Genomic DNA, 22,973 nt, shown 5'->3' with positions numbered 1-22,973 from the left:
GACCTTCATAAATCAAAGTATTGAGTCCAGGAGTTGGGATGTTATGGTAAAGTTGCGTCAGACATTGGTGAGACCAAATTTGGAGAATTGTGTGCAGTTTTGATCACCGAAAGACAGGAAAGGTATCAATAATATAGAAAGAGGGCAGAGAAGATTTACTAGGATGTTGCCCGGACTTCAGGAACTGAGTTACGGGGAAAGGTTAAACAGGTACTGACTTTATTCCCTGGAATGTAGAAGAATGAGGGGAGATTTGATGGAGGGATTTAAAATTATGAGGGGAACAGAGTAAATGTAGGTCGGCTTTTCCCACTGAGGGTGGGTGAGATACAAACCAGAGGATGTGAGTTAAGGGTGAAAGGGGAAAAGTTTAGGGGAACTTCTTCACACACAGAGAGTGGTGGGAATATGGAAAAAGCTGAGGTGGTGAATGCAACCTCAATTTTAACACTGAAGAAGAATTTGGACAGGTCAATGGATGGGAGGGGTCTGGATTGGCGGCAGATCAGTGGGAGTAGGCAGAAAAATAATTTGGCACAGACTAGAAAGGTTTGTTTCTGTGGTGAAATGTTTTATCTCCACCAGCTCCTCAGACAGTCTGCTCCAGACCCCCCCCCCCCTTTGTGTGAAGAAACCTCCCCCTCAGATCTCCTTTAAATTTCTCCCCTCTGTCCCTTTTCTTTCTCCATTCCCCTGCCCAGGGTAAAGACTATCCTCTCTTTTGATGTTTCTCATTATTGATGAAGCCCAATCACATCACCCCCTCAGCCTCCTACATTCCAATGAGAACAAACCCAGCCCGTCCAATGTCTCCTCCCCCAGCCCGTCCAATGTCTCCTCCCCCCAGCCCGTCCAATGTCTCCTCCCCCCAGCCCGTCCAATGTCCTCCTCCCCCCAGCCCGTCCAATGTCTCCTCCCCCCAGCCCGTCCAATGTCTCCTCCCCCCAGCCCGTCCAATGTCTCCTCCCCCCAGCCCGTCCAATGTCTCCTCCCCCCAGCCCGTCCAATGTCTCCTCCCCCCAGCCCGTCCAATGTCTCCTCCCCCCAGCCCGTCCAATGTCTCCTCCCCCCAGCCCGTCCAATGTCTCCTCCCCCAGCCCGTCCAATGTCTCCTCCCCCCAGCCCGTCCAATGTCTCCTCCCCCCCAGCCCGTCCAATGTCTCCTCCCCCCAGCCCGTCCCAATGTCTCCTCCCCCCAGCCCGTCCAATGTCTCCTCCCCCCAGCCCGTCCAATGTCTCCTCCCCCCAGCCCGTCCAATGTCTCCTCCCCCCAGCCCGTCCAATGTCTCCTCCCCCCAGCCCGTCCAATGTCTCCTCCCCCCAGCCCGTCCAATGTCTCCTCCCCCCAGCCCGTCCAATGTCTCCTCCCCCCAGCCCGTCCAATGTCTCCTCCCCCCAGCCCGTCCAATGTCTCCTCCCCCCAGCCCGTCCAATGTCTCCTCCCCCCAGCCCGTCCAATGTCTCCTCCCCCCAGCCCGTCCAATGTCCTCCTCCCCCCAGGCCCGTCCAATGTCTCCTCCCCCCAGCCCGTCCAATGTCTCCTCCCCCCAGCCCGTCCAATGTCTCCTCCCCCCAGCCCGTCCAATGTCCTCCTCCCCCCAGCCCGTCAATGTCTCCTCCCCCCAGCCCGTCCAATCTCTCCTCCCCCCAGCCCGTCCAATCTCTCCTCCCCCCAGCCCGTCCAATCTCTCCTCCCCCCAGCCCGTCCAATCTCTCCTCCCCCCAGCCCGTCCAATCTCTCCTCCCCCCAGCCCGTCCAATCTCTCCTCCCCCCAGCCCGTCCAATCTCTCCTCCCCCAGCCCGTCCAATCTCTCCTCCCCCCCAGCCCGTCCAATCTCTCCTCCCCCCAGCCCGTCCAATCTCTCCTCCCCCCAGCCCGTCCAATCTCAACTCCCCCCAGCCCGTCCAATCTCAACTCCCCCCAGCCCGTCCAATCTCAACTCCCCCCAGCCCGTCCAATCTCAACTCCCCCCAGCCCGTCCAATCTCAACTCCCCCCAGCCCGTCCAATCTCAACTCCCCCCAGCCCGTCCAATCTCAACTCCCCCCAGCCCGTCCAATCTCAACTCCCCCCAGCCCGTCCAATCTCAACTCCCCCCAGCCCGTCCAATCTCTCCTCCCCCCAGCCCGTCCAATCTCTCCTCCCCCCAGCCCTCCATTCAGTAACACCCTGGGGTATCTGCACTTACTCTATACCCGTCACATCCTTCCTGTGGCATGACCAGAATTGTGACCAATACTCCTCCTCTCTAGCCCCCTTCTTCTCCCCTCCCTCCCTCTCTCTCCCCTCCCTCCCTCTCTCTCCCCTCCCTCCTCCCTCTCCCCTCCCTCCCTCCCTCTCCCCTCCCTCCCTCCCTCCCTCTCCCCTCCCTCCCTCCCTCTCCCCTCCCTCCCTCTCCCTCCCTCTCCCTCCCTCCCTCCCTCTCCCTCCCTCCCTTCCCCTCCCTCTCTCCTCTCCCCTCCCTCTCTCCCTCTCCCCTCCCTCTCTCCCTCTCCCCTCCCTCTCTCCCTCTCCCCTCCCTCCCTCTCTCTCCCCTCCCTCCCTCTCTCTCCCCTCCCTCCCTCCCTCTCCCCTCCCTCCCTCTCCCCTCCCTCCCTCTCCCCTCCCTCCCTCTCCCCTCCCTCCCTCCCTCTCCCCTCCCTCCCTCCCTCTCCCCTCCCTCCCTCCCCTCCCTCCCTCCCTCTCCCCTCCCTCCCTCTCCTCCCTCCCTCTCCCTCCCTCCCTCTCCCTCCCTCCCTCTCCCTCCCTCCCTCCCTCTCCCTCCCTCCCTCCCTCCCTCTCCCTCCCTCCTCCCCTCTCTCTCCCTCCCTCTCTCCCCTCCCTCTCTCTCTCTCCCCTCCCTCCCTCTCTCTCCCTCCCTCCCTCTCTCTCCCCTCCCTCCCTCCCTCCCTCTCCCCTCCCTCCCTCCCTCCCTCTCCCCTCCCTCCCTCCCTCTCCCCTCCCTCCCTCTCTCCCCCTCCCTCTCTCCCCCTCCCTCCCTCTCTCTCCCCTCCCTCCCTCTCTCTCCCCTCCCTCCCTCTCTCTCCCTCCCTCCCTCCCTCTCCCCTCCCTCCCCTCCCTCTCCCCTCCCTCCCTCCCTCTCCCCTCCCTCCCCTCCCTCTCCCCTCCCTCCCTCCCTCTCCCCTCCCTCCCTCCCTCTCCCCTCCCTCCCTCCCTCTCCCTCCCTCCCTCCCTCTCCCCTCCCTCCCTCCCTCCCCTCCCTCCCTCTCCCTCCTCCCTCTCCCTCCCTCCCTCCTCTCCTCCCTCTCCCTCCCTCTCCCCTCCCTCTCCCTCCCTCTCCCCTTCCTTCCTCCCCTCCCTCTCCCCCTTCCTTCCTCCCTCCCTCTCCCCTTCCTTCCCTCCCTCCCTCCCCTTCCTTCCTCCCTCCCTCTCCCCTTTCTACCCTCCCTCTCCCCTTTCTACCCTCCCTCTCCCCTTTCTACCCTCCCTCTCCCCTTTCTACCCTCCCTCTCCCCTTTCTACCCTCCCTCTCCCCTTCCTTCCTCCCTCTCCCCTTTCTGCCCTCCCTCTCCCCTTTCTACCCTCCCTCTCCCCTTTCTACCCTCCCTCTCCCCTTTCTACCCTCCCTCTCCCCTTTCTTCCCTCCCTCTCCCCTTTCTTCCCTCCCTCTCCCCTTTCTTCCCTCCCTCTCCCCTTTCTTCCCTCCCTCTCCCCTTTCTTCCCTCCCTCTCCCCTTTCTTCCCTCCCCCTCCCTTTCCCTCTCCCCAACATCTCCCCCTTACCCCTCCCTCTCCCCTTTCCTTCCCTCCTTCTCCCCCTCCCTCCCTCTCTCCCCCCCCCCTCGTCTCCCCATTCCCTGTTAAACCCCCCCCCCCTTTGTCTCCCCTCCCCTTGGTCCTCTGCAGCTCTCTCCCCCCGTCTCCTCTCCCCACCCCCTGGTCCCCTGTCCACTCTCCTATCCCGGTCCCTTGTCTACCCCCCTGCCCCCGCCCCCACCCCACCTTGCTGAGATAGGCCTCGGCCTGGAAGTGCGGCCCGTCGATGTCCCCGGGATCGAGCGGCTCGGCCCGCGGCCCGCCGGCGCCCTCCAGTCCGTAGTAGAGCCGCAGCATGCCGTGTGGGCGGCGCTTCCCGCCGGTCCCCGTCCCCCCCGCCCCGGGCCCGGGTCCCGCTGCCGCCGCCATCGCCGGGGACAATAAAGTTCCAGCCGCAACGACCGGGAACAATAAAGCTCTTGTTGAAGAGCCAAAACCCCGCAGACGCTGCAAACGTGACGCCAAGGCCGCTGGGAGCGCCTGGGCGGCAGATAGTAGCAGGGAAGACGGGCAGAATGGCCCATGCTGGCTCTGCAATCATTGCAACGGTGTGCACAGGCCGGATCTGCAGCAGGAAGGAGGGAAGGCTGCGCTACTTTATCCTGTAATGTAGTCCATGTAACATTGCACGAAGTTTCGGCCGGAATTCGCCATCGGTGGAAACCGCCCCGCGACCTGTCCGGTCAGAGAAGGAGAGGCCCCTCCCCAATCCACTGAGTCACCTCCAGCGCTCCCGCCGCCACCGCCGAGTCCGGTTCGATCCATCGGCTGCCCGGGCTCCGGGTCCGAACCTCCGGCGCGATCCGGAAGCCCTCTCACATCCCGGTTCCGATACCTGGTACCCCTTCAAGCCGGGGAGGGGGGGTGGAGGAGGGGTGTGCTGTGGACCGAATGGGGGTAAATGGGATTGGCCGAGGGTAGCAGCTACTTCCTGAAAAGACTTGATTCGAGCGAGGCTACCGGCCACCATCACGTCAACTTTCTACAGGAATTGTATCAAGAGTGTCCTGGTCGGCTGCATCACCGTGTGGGGACGTTTGCTGCAGAGAAATGGATCGGAGGTCAATCCACAGGACCATAAGAGCGGCAGAGAGGATCCCCCCCCCCCCCCCACCCATTGCCTGAATCATGGAGGGATCTTTCCACCCCGCAGACAACATCTTCCAGCTGCTCCCGTCGGGGAAGAGATCCAGGAGGATCAGAGCCAGCACCACCAGGCTGAGGAACAGCTTCTTCCCACAGGAACAAGGCACATGGAAGGCAGAAACGTTGAGGACCACGGGATAAGGAGGGTTTGGGTGTTTTTTTTTGTGGGAATACAGTATATGGATCTGCACAATATTGTGGGCTGAAGGGCCTGTACTGTGCTGTCGTGTTCTATGAGGAGGGTGCTAAGCTTTTCCAGTTTGTCCAGTCATTTTGAATTGCCTAACAGTGGTTCTCAATCTTTATTTTCCACTCGCATTACCACCTTAACTGAAGGTGCACCTCTGCCCTCCTATACCATTCTATACTCTCCTATGCCATTGGTGCTCTGCAGTTAGAAAGGTTAGAACCAGTCCTAACCCTAAGTCAGTAAACAGGAGGATGGTTGGAAACTGGGCCGACTGGTGCACCTACAACAACCTCACACTCAACGTCACCAAAACCAAGGAAGGGAAAACCAGAGGTGCACGATCCAGTGATCACTGGGGGATTAGGTGGAGAGCGTGAGCACATTTGAGAGTCACTATCTCAGAGGATCTTTCCTGGACCCAATACACTAATGGCATCGTAAAGAAAGCAGGTCAGCGCCTCTTCTTCCTCAGGAATTTGCGGGGGTTCGATACAACATCGGAAACCCTGGCAAATTTCTACAGAGGTGCGGTGGAAAATGTGCTGACCGGCTGCATCACGGTCTGGTATCAGGACACCAATACCCCTGAACATAAAGCCCTGCAAAAGGTAGTGGACACAGCCCAGGACATCACAAGCAAAGCCCTCCCCTCCGTCGAGAACATCTATGGGGAACACTGCCGTCGAAGAACAGAAGCGATCATCAGGACCCACCTCACCCAGCACATGCTCTGTTCTCGCTGCTGCCATTAAGAAATAGGTTTAGGGGGCCACAGGACTCGCACCACCAGGTTCAGGAACAGCTGCTACCCCTCCACCATCAGACTCCTCAACGACGCACTCAATCAGAGACTCGTTTACGGACTCTGATGTGCACTTTATTGATTTTTTTTCCTCTGTTATGCACAGTCAGTTTGTTTACATTTATCTGTTTACATGTGTAGGTTGTGGACAGTTTTTTTTTGCTCTACCAATAGGTGGTAATTCTGCCTGGCCCACAGGGAAAAGAACCTCAGGGCTGTACATGATGTCATGTATGGACTCTTGTCAATAAATCTGAATCCAAATGTAAATCTAACTGCCACACGCTACCAGGGGAGAGGTGGCACATCACAAACCCAATGGTTCCATGGCGAGGTTCCGGTTGCTGCGGAAACACTGGTGGGGTTGAGCTCACGGCTGGGAGCCCCCGAGTGATGGACAGGGAGGGGAAAGGGATAAGCAAGCCACCCTGGACCTATGCCATTGGCATCCGCTCTGAGAGGTCTGACCTGCAGCCGGCCAGCTGGAGGCAGCGGGTCTGGTCTCTGCACATCGAGAGGAAGAAGGGCTTCATCACCTTGTCGTTGCTCTTCTGCTTTCTGCACCTGGTCATCCTCAGTACCGACATCTTGTCCCATCTGCTGACGGAATCAGTCCAGAACTCCAGCTACCCATTCACCATTGCCCTGCTGGTAAGTCCCAGGAGGCTGTTCGCTCGTCGGGCCTGTGCTGGCACCCCATCTGCACTTGGCTCTTTGACATGAATGTGTGGCTCACGGAGATGTTTTAAATGTAGAGATACAGGCCCACGAGCCCTGTGCTGCCCAATTACATTCAATTGACCTTCAACCCCCGGTACGGTTTGAAACAGTGGGAGGAAACCAGAGCCTCCAAGCTCCTGATGCCCCAGCTGCTCGCACAGTCGAGCTCCCTGTTGCCTGCCCGTCCGAGCTCCTGATGCCCTGACCGGGTACTCTTGCCGAGGCCCTGGCCACCCGCCCATCGGAGCTCCCAACGCCTCAAGTGACACTGGCAAACCAAACCGTGATCCAAAACCAAGGAGCTGATTGTTGGAAAAAAAAGAGTGAAACATGGAAATCTGCAGATACTGTTATTGTAGTAAAAACACTGCGAACTGCTGGTGGTACCCATCTGGTCTCACAGCATCCAGGGAGGCAAAGGCGATTCAGGCCTGAGGCAGAATGAACAGAAAACAGGAAATCTCAGCATAGTGCCAACTGGGGGAGGAGTACAGACCAACAAAGGGTGTTAATGGGATAAGGGATGAGGCGAGAACTGATCATGTCTCTGCGAAAGGGGACAGGGAAAAGGGAGAGAGAGAGACGCAGCTGGGGGTTAAGAAAGTCAGAGAAGTCAATGTTGATGCCATCAAGTTGGAGGGAGCCCAGATGGAAGATTCCTCCAATTTGTTTGGGGGGGGGGTGGTCTCAGTTTGGCAGTGCACGAGACCATGGACAGACACGCTGGCAAGGGAACGGGATGGGGAATTGAAATGGGAGATCCATGCTGTTGCGGTGGACAGAGCCGAGGTGCTCAACGAGGCAACCTCCAAGCCTGCGCCCAGTCTCTCTGACGTAGAGGAGCTGATTGTTGACTTCAGGAAGGGAAAGCCCGAGGTGCACTATCCAGTGATCACTGGGGGATCAGAGGTGGAGAGAGTGAGCACATTTAAGTCCTTGGAAGATCTTTCCTGGACCCAACACACCAATGTCAGTGTGAAGAAAGCAGGTCAGCCCCTCTACTTCCTCAGGAGTTTCCAGGGGTTCGGTGTGAATCTCAGGATTGTGTGGGATGTCTTGTATGTACTCTGACAATAAACTTCAAATCTAAATTTAAATCTACTTACCACAGTCAAAAGTAGTTTGTATGGAATAGACCTAAATTTACCCTAAAATAATTGGTCCACTAAATTCGACTGTTACACACGTTTACACAGTATGTGTACTTTTTGACTGTTGAAATGAACGCAAATTAGCCATTTAAAGACTACATCCATGAATAAATATTATTAGGTACGTGTATAATCTTAATATTTAAGTGACATTCTTTGTAACAAAATATGCATACAAAAGTAAACATGTATGTAATTTTTTTGTGTCTTGAGGCTCTTCAACTTCTGAAGTTTATCATAAATAGCTCTTACGTTAAACAAGTATTTTCTCTGTGAAAAATTTAAAAAAAAACAAAAAAAAAACAAGTATTTTCTCTTTGGAGCGTAGGATGAGGAGACTTGATAGAGGTTGGCAAGATCCTGAGAGGTGCCTGTTTCCCAGGGCAGGAGTAACACCAGAGGACATTTTTACAAAGTGAAGGGAGAGAAGTTTAAGGGAGACGTCGGGGTGGGGGGGGGCCTGGAATGCCTTGTCAGGGGTGGTGGTGAAGGCTGTAACATTAGGGGCATTCAAGAGACTCTTAGGCACCTGGATGGAAGAAAAATGGAGGGTTCCAGGGTAAGGAGGGTTCAGTATTTTCTTTTTTGGTAGAAATATATGGGTCAGCACAACATCAGCAAGGGCTGAAGGGCCTGGACTGTGCTGTATGCAAGGTTGGTCACCCGATATGCACCATCGTGCCCAGCTATCCTCTGCACTCCAGTTCCATTCTCTCAATATTCCTCCTATACCCCTGACATGTAGTAATTCATATAGCTTAGACCACTGGCCATTCAGCCCATCGACTGTGCTGGCCCACTGAACAATCCCTGTATCCTATTCTCTCTTATATTGCCACTAACTTTTCCCAGATTCTACCCCTCACCCATCTATGACCCAACGGCCCTGCACGTCTTTGGGATGTAGAGACCAGAGCACCCGGGTCACAGGGAGAGCGTGCAAACACCACATAGCCAGTGGCTTGATCCAGACACACAATTTCCTAGTCCCGGACAGGTAGGCCCCTTCCCACTGATCGCCCCCTTGGCACCCTCCCCTGTAGGAAGTGCCACACTAGTGCCCACACCTCCTCTCCCACCACCATTCAGGGCTCCCGAACAATCTCCCTTGCAGGTCTGATGGGAGTCGTCTACTGCATCCGGTGCTCCTGTTGTGGTCTCCTCAACATCGGAGAGACGGGGCTAAGACTGGGAGATCGCCACGTTGAGCAAAAAAAAAGCACATCAGTGCTGGAGAAATTCAGCAGGTCAAACAGTGCCCTTATGTAGCAACATTTTGGGCTGGAGGCCTTCATCAAGGGTTCATTGAGCATGCTCGCTCTGTCCGCATCAGTGATGGGGATCTTCCAGTAGCCACCCATCTCAATTCTGCGTCCCCCTCCCACGCCGACATGTCTGTCTACAGCCTCATGCTCTGTCGAACCAGGACCACGCGCAGGTGGGAAGAGCAACACCTCATGTCCTGTGTGGGCCCTCTCCAACCGGACAGCATTGACACCGACATATCTGGTTTCTGCTGACCCCCTCTCCATTCCGTCCCTCTGTCTCCTTCCCTCCAGCTCTCCGCCCCTTTTCCTCCCCATTCTCTGTCCCTCTCTCTCCTTCCCTCCAGCTTTCCGCCCCTTTTCCTCCCCATTCACAGTCTGCCCCCCTCCCCCCGTTTGCTGCTGTGCCCTCCTTCCCTCCCTTATCCCCCCCCCCCCCCCCGTGGAACCGTGATCCTCCCCCACCACTTCGATCGGGCACCTACTGACATTTTGCTCACACCTTGATGAAGGGCTCAAGCCCAAAACGCTGGTGATCTACCTTTATCTCTGTGATATATTGTACGCTGTCTGACCTGCTGAGTTCCTCCAGCGTCCTCCCCCAGACCCGGAGGGGTGGGCCCCTGGAGTTGGCAGGTTCTTCCTCCGGAAAGCGGGGTCTCAGGAGTTGGGGGGGGGGGGAAGAAGAGTTTCCCCCTTTTATTCCCTGACACCATCCATCGATACAAGAGCCAGTGTTCCAGGACACAGATCCAGAGATGAGGACCCAAGGCACACATCAATCATCAACACCTTTAATTTTGTTAACTCGCAATTAGAAAAAGAATGTTTTTTTTTATTCAAGACCTCATAAATATAAATGATCAGAAATCGCAGGTCACACAGGTGAAAGAATTGCACTTTATGTATCCTTTTTCCGTCAATGGTTTTCTCAGGCATGAACCGCCCCCTGCACAGAATCGGGGACCCTGCCAGCTCTCAGCGCTGGGGAGAGGGGGCCGGAGGAATTCAGACTCCTCGAGCAGCTCCCCACTGCCTGGGATCGGGAGGGCCGGAGGCCAGCTGTAACCCCCTGGGCTTCCGTTCTGTCTCCCTGCAGATGTCCCACGTGGTAAGCTTTTACTGGGCTTTGATGGGAGTAATTTACTCTATGCAGAGTGGAGCCAGGAGGCTCTGCGCGCTGGCACTGTTTCTACTCCCCGTTGGTAAGTGTGGGGTGGGGTGGGGGGCGACCTGGTGGATTCCCCATCACACATCCCCCCCCAACCTCCACATTTAACCCAGAACCGCTGGGGGCGGGGTTGTTGGGGGGGGGGGGGATTGTAGAGAAATGGGGATAGAGAGAGAGGGGGGAAGGGTATGAGTGGGGAGGAGAAAGAGAGAGATGGGGATGGAGAAAGAGGGAAAGGGTGAGAGACGGGGAGAGAGAGGGAGAAGAGAGATGGGAAGGAGGAGATGGGGATGGAGAGAGGGGAAGGGTGAGGGGAGAGAAACAGAGGGAGAGGAGAGAGAGGGAATGGAGAGATAAGGGTGAGAGGGAGGGGGAGAGAGATTTAATTTTTTTAAATGTAGACCTACATTTTGGCCCACGAGCCCGTGACATCCAAATACAAACAATTAACCTACAACCCTCCACTACGTTTCAATGATGGGAGAAAACCAGAGCCCCCCGGGGAAAACCCAGGTACCCAGGGAGAACGTACAAACTCTTTACAGACACCGCGGGATTCGAACCCCAGTCCCGATCGCTGGTGCTGTCATGGTGATGCGCCAACCAGGTTGCCCATGGGGATGGAGAGAGGCAAAAGGAGAGGGGGAAAAGGGGGGAGAGAGAGGGGGAAGGAAGGGGGAGAGAGAGGGAGGAAGGGGGTAGAGAGGGAAGAGGAGGGGAAAAGAGTGAGGAGGAGGGAGAGAGGAGGGGAGAGAAGGGAGAGGGAGGAGGAGGCAGAGAGGGAAGTGGAGAGAGAGGAGGAAGGGGAGAGGGAGGAAGAGGCAGGGAGAGGGAAATGGAGGGGGAGAGAGGGAGGAAGAGGCAGGGAGAGGGAAGTGGAGGGGGAGAGAGGGAGAAAGAGGGGTCGAGGAGGGGAGAGGGCAGAGGAGGTGGGAGAGAGAGTGTGGGATGAGGAGTGGGTGGGAGAGGAGGGGGGTAACAGGAAGGGTGAGCGAGATGATGGGAGGCAGACACAACATGCCCCCCCCCCCCACTTCCTGCCCCGCTCACCCCCTCCTATCTCTCCCTCCAGCCCTGAACCTCCTGGTCTTCGTAGCACGAGCCTGGTTTGAGCTCGAGGTCATAAAGTTCCGGGAGGAGAAATACTGATGGCCTCCACCCTGGTGGGACCACACCGAGAATTCCAGCCACAAAGCCCCCTCTTCAAAAACTGGGAAGGGTCTCGCCGGACTGCTTTTCTCAATCCGGGAGGGCCGGGCCTTTGATCGTGGGACAAGGAGCCATCTTGCTCAGGAGGGGTGTGAAGACAAATGCCGATATAATGTTCAACAGGTGTGAAGACAAATGCCGATATAATGTTCAACAGGAAAGTCTGCAGGCGCCGATAAAGTGTGTTACTTGCTCTAATGCCCCTTCTCGTGTCTCCCCCTGCCCCATCTCCCTTCCCTCAGAGCCTCCCCAGTCTCAGGACATCTCCCCGTGACTCAGAGTGTCAACCCCCGTGGCCTGTGGAATTGTGGGTGACTCGTCCAGGCCCCAGTTGTGGGGGGGGTCAGGCTATGCCTTAGGGGGTCATGGAGACCTTCCTCATCTATCTCCCGGAGGCTGAGGCGAGGGGCTTGGGTCACTAGGAGGTGGGACCTCCAACAGGGCATGACACATGGATTCTCAATTCAGTCATTGGGAGGGGCACCTTTCAACTGCAAGCCTCGTGAAAACTATGTGTGTGTGTTTGTGTACGTGTGTAATTGTGTGTACATATATATGTGTATATTTGCATACATGAGTGTATACCTTGTGTGTATGCATGAAAGTGTGTGTTTATATGTGATTGTGTATGTTTGAGTCTATATGCAAGTGTGTGTGTACATGTATGTACAAGTCTCGTGTCTCCACAAGTGTGCCATGTGTCTACACATATGACATCACGCATCTCCATGTGTGTGCATGTCTCTATGTGTCTCCACATGTGTGCCCCCACGTCTCCACGTGTGTACATGTATCCACACATGTGCATGTGTGTACGTCTACATGTGCGCACGTGTCTGTCAATGTGTGTGCACACGCACGCATGGATGAACACGTGCACTTGTCTGGAGGGGTGATAGTGTTCTCCACCACCAGCTGCCTGGGGCCTGGGAGGTGCCGACATGCTGTATGCAGAACCGGATGGAGTTCCCACACAGGACGGGACACCACCCAGGACCCACCACCTCGCCGACCTGCCAACCTTCACTCAACTCCTTCCGGAGACACTGGTGGGGATCACGGCCTCTCTGAAGCCCCGCCAAGTTCCTATCTGCTTCCTCCGGGGGGAGAGATCCCGGAGAATGGGTGCACACTGACACACCCCACCCCTCCCCGGCCCTGAACTACTCAGCCCCCACCTGGATGTGAGGGTTCTGCATGAGGTCCCAGTTGGGGTCGTTCTCCACAGAGGCTCGTCCTAGTCTGGACATGACCACCACCAGGGTGAGGAAAGCCAGGACGCCGATCACCAGCACCACCAGCAGCCGGTGCAGCCGGGACAGGGGCCGTTGCTTCGATCCCGCCGTGTTCCTGCGGGAGGAGACCGGTGAGAGGGGTGGGAGGAGGAAGAACTGTCTGGGCACGGCAAGGGACAATGCCACCATCAACACTGTGTCTCATTGTAGCAGACCCTAAGGGAGAACCCTTTGTTAGGGGTATATGACAGGATGGTGGGAAGGTCCCGACACCCAAGAGTGTGTGACGGGATGGGGAGGGGGTCTGCTGGATGGTCCCGACACCCAGGAGTGTGTGACAGGATGGTGGGGGGGTGGAATTCCTTAGTGTCCCGACCCCCAGTAGTGTAAGCCAGGATGGGGGTCTTTCTTAGTGTCCTGACCCTCAAGATGGAGAAGCAGATCAACCTTTGGGTTCTGGCCCCCTCGGAGTATGCGCCGGGATGGGGAGAGGGGCCTCCCTTAGTGTCTCGACACCTGGGGGCCGTGGGTTTGGTCACAGTGGGGTCACGCTCGATGTGTGAAGGGACAGGAAGGGATCATGCTTGGTGTGTGGTGGGATGGGAAGGAGTCATGCTCGGTGTGGGACAGGAAGGGGTCACGCTCGGTCTATGGAGGGACAGGAAGTGGTCATTACATAGTATGGGGTCAGTCATGGTGGGACCTCGCTAGGTGTGTGTTGGGACCCACACTCAACGACCCGGCCTGAGTCCACAACCTACCTGAACCACCGTGCGAACCAGGTGAGTGCTGGCCGCCGTCGATACTTGTCCTCATCGAAGTCGACCTGCAGTACTGAGGTCTTTTCCCCATCCCGCATGATGGTGTCGTACACCTTCCTGGGCAAAGGGGCCTGCACGCTGCCTACGGAGAGGAGGCCAGGTTACCCGCCAGTGCGGCCCAAGAGCGAGCGAGGGGCTCGGGAACTGCTGGGGACGGACAGGGCAGGAGGCTTGCCCCATTCCCCACCAGCCCTGCCTGGACAGAATTACTCATCCTGCCGATCGCAGGCATTCTGGAGACTCAGTGATACTTCAGGAACTGAGTTACAGGGAAAGGTTAAACAGGTTCGGACTTTATTCCCTGGAGTGTAGAAGAATGAGGGGAGATTTGATGGAGGGATTTAAAATTATGAGGGGGACAGACAAAGTAAATGTAGGTTAGCTTATCCCATTGAGGGTAGGTGAGATACAAATCAGAGGACAAAAATTAAGGGGAAAAATTTCAGAGGAACATTTTCACACAGAGAGCAGTGGGGGTGTGGAATGAGCTGAGGTGATGAACGCGGGCTCAATTTTAACATTTAAGAAGAATTTGGACAGGTCCATAATGTGAGGGGTGGAAGGACATAGACTGGGGGCAGGTCAGTCGAATGAGGCAGAAAAATCATTCAGCAGAGAGTCGAAGGGGGGAAGGGGCCTGTTTCTGTGCTGTAATGGTTGACAGGATGAATGGAACTCCCCGGCTGAGGGCTGGTACCAACTCTGTCTAGGACAAAGTGTGCCTGGGGAGGGGGTGGGAACCCAGGGTGTTGGGGACCCTCTGCTGTCAAAAGAGCAGGCAGCAGTGGGTGGGCAGGGGCGGTTCCTTCCACTGAATGAGGAGAGAATTGCCCTGCCAGCCGACACAGGAGGTGTTCTGTCCGTCAGCCTGTGAACGGGACCCAGGCTCACCTGAAGTCACGGAGATGGATTCACTGGCGGGAAGTGTGTTGTGGGCGTGCACTGTCTTCACCTCGCTGTCCTTCGGAGCCGTGCTGTATTCCTGCATGGCGCCGTTCGGGGGAAACACTTGGCTCATGGCAATGTGCTCATCCGTGCTGTGAACTGCAGGGGGTTCCAGAGTGCAGGAGGTTAAACTTGGGAGTTGGGGGCAGCAGGGCCAGGATATGGTGTGGGGTATTTACCTGAAGGGGTGGGGGGGGGGGGGAGAAGGAAAAGGTGTGGAGAACAAGGGGTTAACAAGGAGAGCATGGAGTTAACGGGGGGGGGTTCAACACGGAGGAGGAGTTAATGCAGAGAGGGGGTTAACGCGGAGAGGAGGGGTTAACACGAAGGGGGAGTTAATATGGAGAGAAGAGGGTTAACAAGGAGGGGAAGTTAATGCGGAGAGGAGGGGTTAACGGAGGGGGAGTTAATGCGGAGAGGAGGGAGTTAACGTCAAGAGGAGGGGATAACGCAGAGAGGAGGGGATAATGCAGAGAGGAGGGGGATAATGCGGAGAGGAGGGGAACCAGAGGATTACCCTGGAGAGAGCAGGGGGGAGCATTACCCTGGACCGGATGAGGGCGTGCAGGGAAAGGAGAAGACAGTGGGTCCATATTGGAGAAGGAGGGACAGGAGCAGGATTGGGTGCAGAGAGGAGGGGGTGAGAGGGACTGGGATGCAGAAGTGACGGGGGGGGGGGGACAAAGGGGCATGGGAAGGGGAGGATGGAGGAGCACTGAATGGGAGGGTGGGGCCTTTATCATACTGCAGACCTATAGTCCCTGCCCACCCTCTGAATCAAAACACTGGACCCATTCACCCTGACCCACTCTCCATCTCAACTCCCCCCGACCCACTTCCCCATCTCATTCCCTAACCCCATTCCCACCTCCCCTCCCCCCGCGGCCTCTTACCCGCCCCCCCATGAGAAGCAGCCTCAGCCACCAAGAGAAACAAAGCCGGGCCTTGCCTGAGAAACTCGACCAGTCGGTGCAGTCGAGCGACTCGTGGCCCGCAAGGTTTCCTCCTCATCGATCTGGAGGGGGAAAGCACAGGGACTCTGAACTGGGGGGGCAGGGGGGGGTCCCAGAACCCACTACCCTCTCCTTCCCTCTATCTCTGTAGTGGTGCACAAAAACAGGCCCTTCAGCCCATCGCACCAGGCTCATCTCTGGTCTGTCACAGGGGTAGGGGTGGGTGTGTGTGCTCCACACATACACACTCACCTCCTCCACACTCATGTGCACATGTATACATATATAGACACTACAGCACTGAACAGGCCCTTCAGCCCACAATGTTGTACTAACCCATATATTCCTACCAAAATAAAATTATACCCTCCGTACCCCGTAACCCTCTATTTTCCTTTCATCAGTATACCTGTCCAAGAGTCTATTAAAATCCAGCCTCCACCACCATCCCTGGCAAGGCATTCAGGCCCCCACAAATGTCTTGTGTATAAAAAACATCCCCGACGTTTCCCCTAAACTTCTCTTCCTTCACTTTGTACAGACGTCATCTGGTGTTTGCTGATCCCGGCCTGGGAAACAGGCGCTGTCCGTCCACCCAGTCAATGCCTCTCAGAATCTTGTTGACCTCGATCAAGTCTCCTCTCATCCTTCTTCGCTCCAGAGAGAAAAGTCCCAGCTCTGCCGACCTTGCCTCATGAGATTCATTCTCCAATCAGGCAACATCCTGGTGGATCTCCTCTGTGCCCTATCCACAGCTTCCACATCCTTCCTGTAATGAGGTGACCAGAACTGAACACAATACTCCAAGTGGGGTCTCACCAGAGATTTGTAGAGTTCCAACATGACCTCTCGACTCCTCAACTCAATCCCCTGACTAATGAAGCCCAGGATCCTATCAACCTGTGCGGTGACCTTGAGGGATGTATGGATTTGGACCCCAAGGTCCCTCTGCTCATCCACACTCTTAAGCATCTGACCATTAATCCTGTACTCAGCCTCTGGCTTGTCCTTCCAAAATGCATCACCTCACACTGATCCAGATTGAACTCTATCTGCCACTTTTCTGCCCAACTCTGCATCCTGTCTATATCCTCTTGTAACCGTCAGCTCCATCCACAACTCCTCCAACCTTCATGCCATCCACAAACTCACTGCCCCATCCATCCGCCTCTTCATCCAGGCCATTTATAAAAATCATAATGAGCAGGGGGTCCCAGAACAGATCTCTGCAGCCCCTCCACTAGTCACTGACCTCCAGGCAGAATCCTTTCCGTCCACAACTACTCTCTGGTTTCTATACGCAAGCCAATCTATATGCACCCGCGCACATTTGTGAACACACAGAGGAGTGTCATCCATGCCCCCAACGCACATGCAAAAACACTCACAGACACACACACTAACACATACACACGCTTAAGCACACTCACCCACACATACATAGCCCCCAACGCACATGCAAAAACACTCACAGACACACACACTAACACATACACACGCTTAAGCACACTCACCCACACATACATAGCCCCCAACACACATCCATAGAGTCACACAAACTGACCCCCATGACATTTTGTAGTCACACTCCAGACATCCCCGCCACCCAGTCCCCCCTCACTGAGCCCACCCCTCAAGTCATTTCCCAGCCATCACTCCTCATCCCGCTGCTGACCTACTGGGGCCGGAAGAGCAGAGGATGTCGGAACGGGGTCTCCCCTCCTCTTGCCCTTCCCCCCGAGTGGATTCATTACCAGTGGGAGGCCGAGCCCAGCTCTAGCCCAGTTCACGGTGGCGAGTTGCTCCCTCAGCACGCCGGCCACAGGCTGACCATGTTGGAGGGCGGGAAGATGGGCCCGCTGCAGGTTGGACACAGGTAGCCTGCCGGGGCTGTGTTCCTTGGCAGCTGCGCGGCCATCCGTTGAGGCAGGACCAGTGGAAAAGGTCTGGGCAGCAGAGTGACAGGGGATGAACATGATTAACCCCATGTTAAACCCGACACCATTACCCCCACACGATTAACCCTGTAAACCCCACCTTCCCCCACACGATTAACCCTGTAAACCCCACCTTCCCCCACACAATTAACCCCATACACCCCACCTTCCCTGCACGATTAACCCCGTACACCCACCTTCCCTCATATGATTAACCCTGTACACCCTACCTTCCCACACGCAATTAACCCCATAAACCCCACCTTACCTGCATGATTAACCCATGAACCCCACCTTCCCCCACACGATTAAACCCATAAATCCTGCCTTCACCCACATGATTAACCCCATAAACCCCACCTTCCCCATGCATTTAACCTGTAAACCCCACCTTCCCCAAACGATTAACCCCGTAAACCCATCACACGCATTTAACCCGTAAACCCCACCTTCTTCACGGATTTAACCTGTCAACCCCACCTTCCCCAAATGATTAACCCCGTAAACCCCACCTTCCCTCACGCAATTAACCCCATACATCCCAGCTTCCCATGCACAATTAACCCCGTAAACTCCACTTTCCCCGCATGATTAACCCCGTAAACCCCACCCATCCGCACGATTAACCCCGTACACCCCACCTTCCCCCGCACGATTAACCCCATAAACTCACCTTGCCCCACACATAATAGTCGAGTTTTATGGACCAATATTTTCTGTCAAATTTTGTGGTTGGTGTTGACATTTATATGGGTAAAACACTCAACCGTGATAAGTACCTGTGTCATTCAAGACATCAGGAACTCAGATGGCCAGGGTCAGGTGAGGTAAGTCCACGTTCGGGACGTTGGGAGCTCGGATGGCCAGGACCAGGTGGTCCATGTTTGGAACGTCGGGAGGCGGAAGACCGGGGACAGGTGTTATCCACTTTTGGGACCTTGGATGGGTGGTTAGCCGATGTGAGGTTCCGTGACCTGGGTGTCAGATGGGCGGGCAGAAACAGCCCACTGTTTGGAGGAGAACGTATAAATCTCACATTGACAGCACAGGGGTTCAGGATTGAATCCAAACCTGAGTGGTGCTTAGACATGGTCCAATCCAATGGTTTTCAACCTTTTTTTCCCAGTAACCTACCACTTTGTAATCCCTCACTCTACACCCACGACTATGCGGCCAGGCATAATTAAAATGCTCTCTATGAATTTGCCAATGACATCACAATCGAAGGCAGAATCACAGACGGTGACAAGGAAGCATTCGGGAGGGAGATAGAGATTAGGGGGCGGTACAGTTGGTGTAAAGCCTTTACAGCGCCAGCAATCGGGACCGGGATTCAAATCGGTAAGGAGTTTGTATGTTGTCCCTGTGTCGGTGTGGGTTTCCCCAAGGCCTCCGGTTTCCTCCCACCATTTGAAATGAACCGGGGGTTGTAGGTTAATTGGGCTGTTACAGTACTGAATGTCTAAATTTAAATATTTTAAATTTAAGATCAGCTCGTCAGGTGGTGTCACATCAACAACTTTGCGCTCAACGTCAGCAAAACCAAGGAACTGATTGTGGACTTCAGGAGAAAGTCGGGGGAACATGACTCGGTCCTCATCGAGAGGTCAGTCGTGGAGAGGGTCAAGAACTTCTTAACTCCTGGGTACCAACATCTTCTAGGATCTGTTCTGGGTCCTCTGTGTTGATGCATTCACGAAGAAGGCTCGCCCGCGGCTAGACTTTGTTAGGTGTTTAGGGAGATTCGGTTCGTCACTGAAGACTCTACAGGTGTACTGCAGAGAGCATTCTGGCTGGTTGCATCACTGCCTGGTACGGAGGCACCAACTCTCACATTAACGTCGTGAACTCGGTCTGTGGCATAACGGGCACCAGACCACTCCATCAAGGACATCTACAAGAGGCAGTGTCTGAAGAAAGCAGCCTCTATCCTCAAGGTCCCCCCACCACCCAGGCCGTGACCTCTTCACTCTGCTACCCTCAGGAAGGAGTCTGAAGATGAGCACCCAGCGGCATAAGGACAGCTTCTTCCTCTCCGCCATCGGATTCCTGAACGGGCAACGACCCCCAGACATGGCCACACTTTGACTTTTTCTTGCACTATTTTTTAAAATTTATTTTGTAAGGTGAGTTATAATTTGCCCTGTGAAGCTGCTAAAAAACAACAAATTGTGTTACACATTTCTCACAATAAATTCTGATTCTACTAACTACAGATCACCTGTGTCATAGGATGCCATAGGTGGTCTGTGGCAAGTAAGAGATTATTTAAGGTGGTATGTAATTGGGAAAAAAGGTTGAGCACCACTGGTCTAACTGATCATTTGTATTGTCACAGTAACATGTCCAATATTCCATCCCCCTTATCCCTCAGTGAAGAGGGGGAGGAGCACTGGGTGGGGGTGCAGATGTTGAAGTGGGGAGCAGGACACACTCACCGTAACAAACCAGCCGGACAGTGTCTCCATCTGCGAGCGGGGCATTGCACAGGTGGCAGCTAGTACTGTAATCACTATCCTGGAGCCACTGGAGGTATGATTGGACGATGCACTGTCGGAGGAAGACAGGGAAATCAGGTTCAAGGTGGTAGTGACATAGCCTATCCTTCCCACTCCCACCCCCCCCCCCCCCCGACACAGAACTTTTACTGTGCTGGATTCCCAATGAAGCGGATCACAGCTGGATACCCAATGAAGCAGATCACAACTGGATTCCCAATGAACCAGATCACAGCTGGATTCCCAATGAACTGGATTACTCCTGGATTCCCAATGAACCAAGTCACCACTGGAGTCCCAATGATCCATTTCACTGCTGGATTCTGAATGAACTGGATCGCAATTAACCTGGATCCCTAATGATCAAAATCACTGTGTGTTCCCAATTAACTCAATCCAGGAGATTGATTCTGGACATAAGCAAATGTTGCAACTCTCCAAATCTCTGGTGAGACCCCACTTGGAGTATTGTGTTCAGTTCTGGTCATCTCATTACAGGAAGGATGTGGACGCTGTGGAGAGGGGGCAGAGGAGATTCACCAGGATGTTGCCTGGATTGGGAAACAAGTCTCAAGAGGCAAGGTCGGCAGAGCTGGGACTTTTCTCTCTGGAGTGAAGAAGGATGAGAGGAGACTTGATGGAGGTCGACAAGATTCTGAGAGCCGTAGATAGGGTGGACAGCCAGCATCTGTTTCCCAGGGCAGGAGAGGCAAACATCAGCGGACGTCCGTACAAAGTGAAGGGAGGGAAGTTCAGGGGCAAGTTTTTTTTTTTACACAAAGAGTTGTGGGGGCCTGGAATGTTTTGCCAGGGGGTGGTGGTGGAGGCTGGAACAATAGGGGCATTTAAGAGACTCTTAGACAGCATCGAGTCCACGCTGCTGAAGATCCAGCTGCGCTGGGTGGGTCACGTCTCCAGAATGGAGGACCATCGCCTTCCCAAGATCGTGTTATATGGCGAGCTCTCCACTGGCCACCGTGACAGAGGTGCACCAAAGAAGAGGTACAAGGACTGCCTAAAGAAATCTCTTGGTGCCTGCCACATTGACCACCGCCAGTGGGCTGATATCGCCTCAAACCGTACATCTTGGCGCCTCACAGTTCGGCGGGCAGCAACCTCCTTTGAAGAAGACCGCAGAGCCCACCTCACTGACAAAAGACAATGGAGGAAAAACCCAACACCCAACCCCAACCAACCAATTTTCCCCTGCAACCGTGTCTGCCTGTCCCGCATCGGACTTGTCAGCCACAAACGAGCATGCAGCTGACGTGGACATTTACCCCCTCCATAAATCTTCATCCGCGAAGCCAAGCCAAAGAAAGAAGACAGGCCCACGGATGGAAGAAAATTAGAGGGTTACAGGGTAGAAAGGATTTAGTATCTTTTGGTAGGAATATATGGGTCAGCACAACATCAAAGGCCGAAGGCCCTGTACTGTGCTGTAGTGTTCTATATTGTAAACAAGATTCGCACCATCTCCCCCATTGATACGGATCCCTGGCAGAGGACACAATTGTTCTAGATCTCTCACTGATCCGGATCTCTGCCGGGGGTCCCATTGGTCCGTATTCTCCAGTGATCTAGATCCCTGCTGGGGGAAACCACTGATCTGGATCCTCAGTGGGGGACCACACTGATACAGATCCCTGCCGGGGGACCACTCGGATTCAGATCCCCAACTGACCAGGATCCCTTCACCTGGGCGCCACTCTGATCCGGACCCAACTCTGATCCTGACCCCTCCCCCCTCTGATCCAGATCCCCCCCACTGATCCGGATCCCGCCGGGGGACCTCATTCCCGGCGGACCCCCTTACCTTGCCGTGCTTAGAGATCAGGCAGTGCTCGCACACGTTGACGCGGTGCTCGAAGCAGAACAGGTTGGTTACGCGGCGCTTGGGGCACTTGCACAGCCCCATGGCCCCCCGGCCGGGCCTCCCCCGAAGCCTCGGTCTCCCCGGCGGCCCGAACCCCGCTCCCTCTGGCCTCTCCTACTGCTGCCACGTCTCTTCCGGGTGGGTCCGCCTCCAACACCTTCCCCCGCCCACGGCAGGGAGCTCCGGACTTTGGGGCCGTGAGACTTTAGTTCCTAGGCTCCCCATGCAGGGAGAGGAAGGCGAGTGTGTCCCTCTGTTGTGCACTGCAAGATCCCACAAACTGAAATGATATGGTGACCTGAGATGGGATAAATATTGTACAAAGAATTCCTGGCTAAATCCTAAATTTGGAGTCTCTCAGCTGCACAAAAACAGCTGAATGGACAGTGAATCACAGACACTGCCTCGCTTTCTCTTTTGCAAGAATCGATTTACTTTTTAAATGGAATTTATAGTGATATTTGCAACAGTACGGCTGCTGCAAACAAATTTTGTGACATGTTCATAGAACGTTCCTTGAAAAAGATTTCAGACTCGAAATGTCAACAATCTTTGTCTCCTATTGGTGCTGGAAGACCGGTTGAGTTCCTCCAGTATTTTGGTCTGCTTTTAATAGAGCATTTCAGCACAGCACAGGCCCTTTGGCATTCGATGTTCTGCCGACCAGAAAAAAGTACTGAACCCTCCCTACCCCAGTACCCTCTATTTTCCTTCCATCCACCGGACTGTCCAAAAGTCTCTTAAATGCCCCCAATGTTCCAGTCTCCACCACCACCTGCTGGCAAGGCATTCCAGGCCCCACAACTCTATGTAAAAAAAACTTCCCCCCTGATGTCTCCCCTAAACTTCCCTCCCTTCACTTTGTACAGACATCCTCTAGTGTTTGCTGATCCCGCACTAAGAAACAGACACTGGCCATCCACCCTATCTACACCTCTCAGAATCTTGTCGACCTTGATCAAGTCTCCTCTCATCCTTCTACGCTCCAGAGCAAAAAGTCCCATCTCTACCAACCTGGCCTCATGAGACTTGTTTCCCAATCCAGGCAACATCCTGGTGAATCTCCTCTGCCCCTCTCCACAGCGTCCACATCCTTCCTGTAATGAGGTGACCAGAACTGAACACAATACTCCAAGTGGGGTCTCACCAGAGATTTCTTTGTGACAATAAATGCTTTTCCAATGTATATGCTATGACATCTTCTGCTCTGTAAATTATGCTCTTCCCACTGCTACAGAATAGACCTGTTGGCAGGAGAGCACGAAGGTCCTGCTCAACAAATACATTTAAACTTGCAC

The 22,973-nt window shown here is 54.9% G+C and overlaps 2 protein-coding genes across 3 annotated transcripts in view; both read right to left on the bottom strand.

The window, feature by feature from the left end:
• vps51 (VPS51 subunit of GARP complex) overlaps positions 1 to 4,650 on the bottom strand; it is a 37,718-nt gene extending 33,068 nt beyond the window's left edge. The window contains exon 1 of one of the 2 annotated variants that reach the window (XM_069894266.1): positions 4,479 to 4,650. Coding sequence is in view for 1 of the 2 variants with exons in the window: in XM_069894268.1 (XP_069750369.1) it covers positions 3,943 to 4,125 (183 nt within the window). In the remaining variant the exon portion in view is untranslated. Of the gene's footprint in view, positions 1 to 3,942; positions 4,182 to 4,478 lie in introns of those variants that run through there. The other variant, XM_069894268.1, reaches the window with a different exon arrangement.
• Positions 4,651 to 11,539: 6,889 nt separating this feature from the next.
• On the bottom strand, positions 11,540 to 21,832 carry zfpl1 (zinc finger protein-like 1). Its single transcript, XM_069894265.1, is given in 10 exon segments — positions 11,540 to 12,760; positions 13,407 to 13,548; positions 14,358 to 14,488; positions 14,491 to 14,510; positions 15,361 to 15,426; positions 17,119 to 17,192; positions 17,195 to 17,284; positions 17,287 to 17,310; positions 19,740 to 19,851; positions 21,616 to 21,832. Coding segments are annotated over 10 exon segments (948 nt in total). The 5' UTR covers positions 21,718 to 21,832; the 3' UTR covers positions 11,540 to 12,573.
• Positions 21,833 to 22,973: the final 1,141 nt, after the last annotated feature.

The sequence above is a fragment of the Narcine bancroftii genome, chromosome 8, assembly GCF_036971445.1.
Source record: "Narcine bancroftii isolate sNarBan1 chromosome 8, sNarBan1.hap1, whole genome shotgun sequence".
NCBI lineage: Eukaryota > Metazoa > Chordata > Chondrichthyes > Torpediniformes > Narcinidae > Narcine > Narcine bancroftii.
Note: the sequence above shows the minus strand (reverse complement) of the source record. Positions and strands in the feature narration are given on the sequence as shown.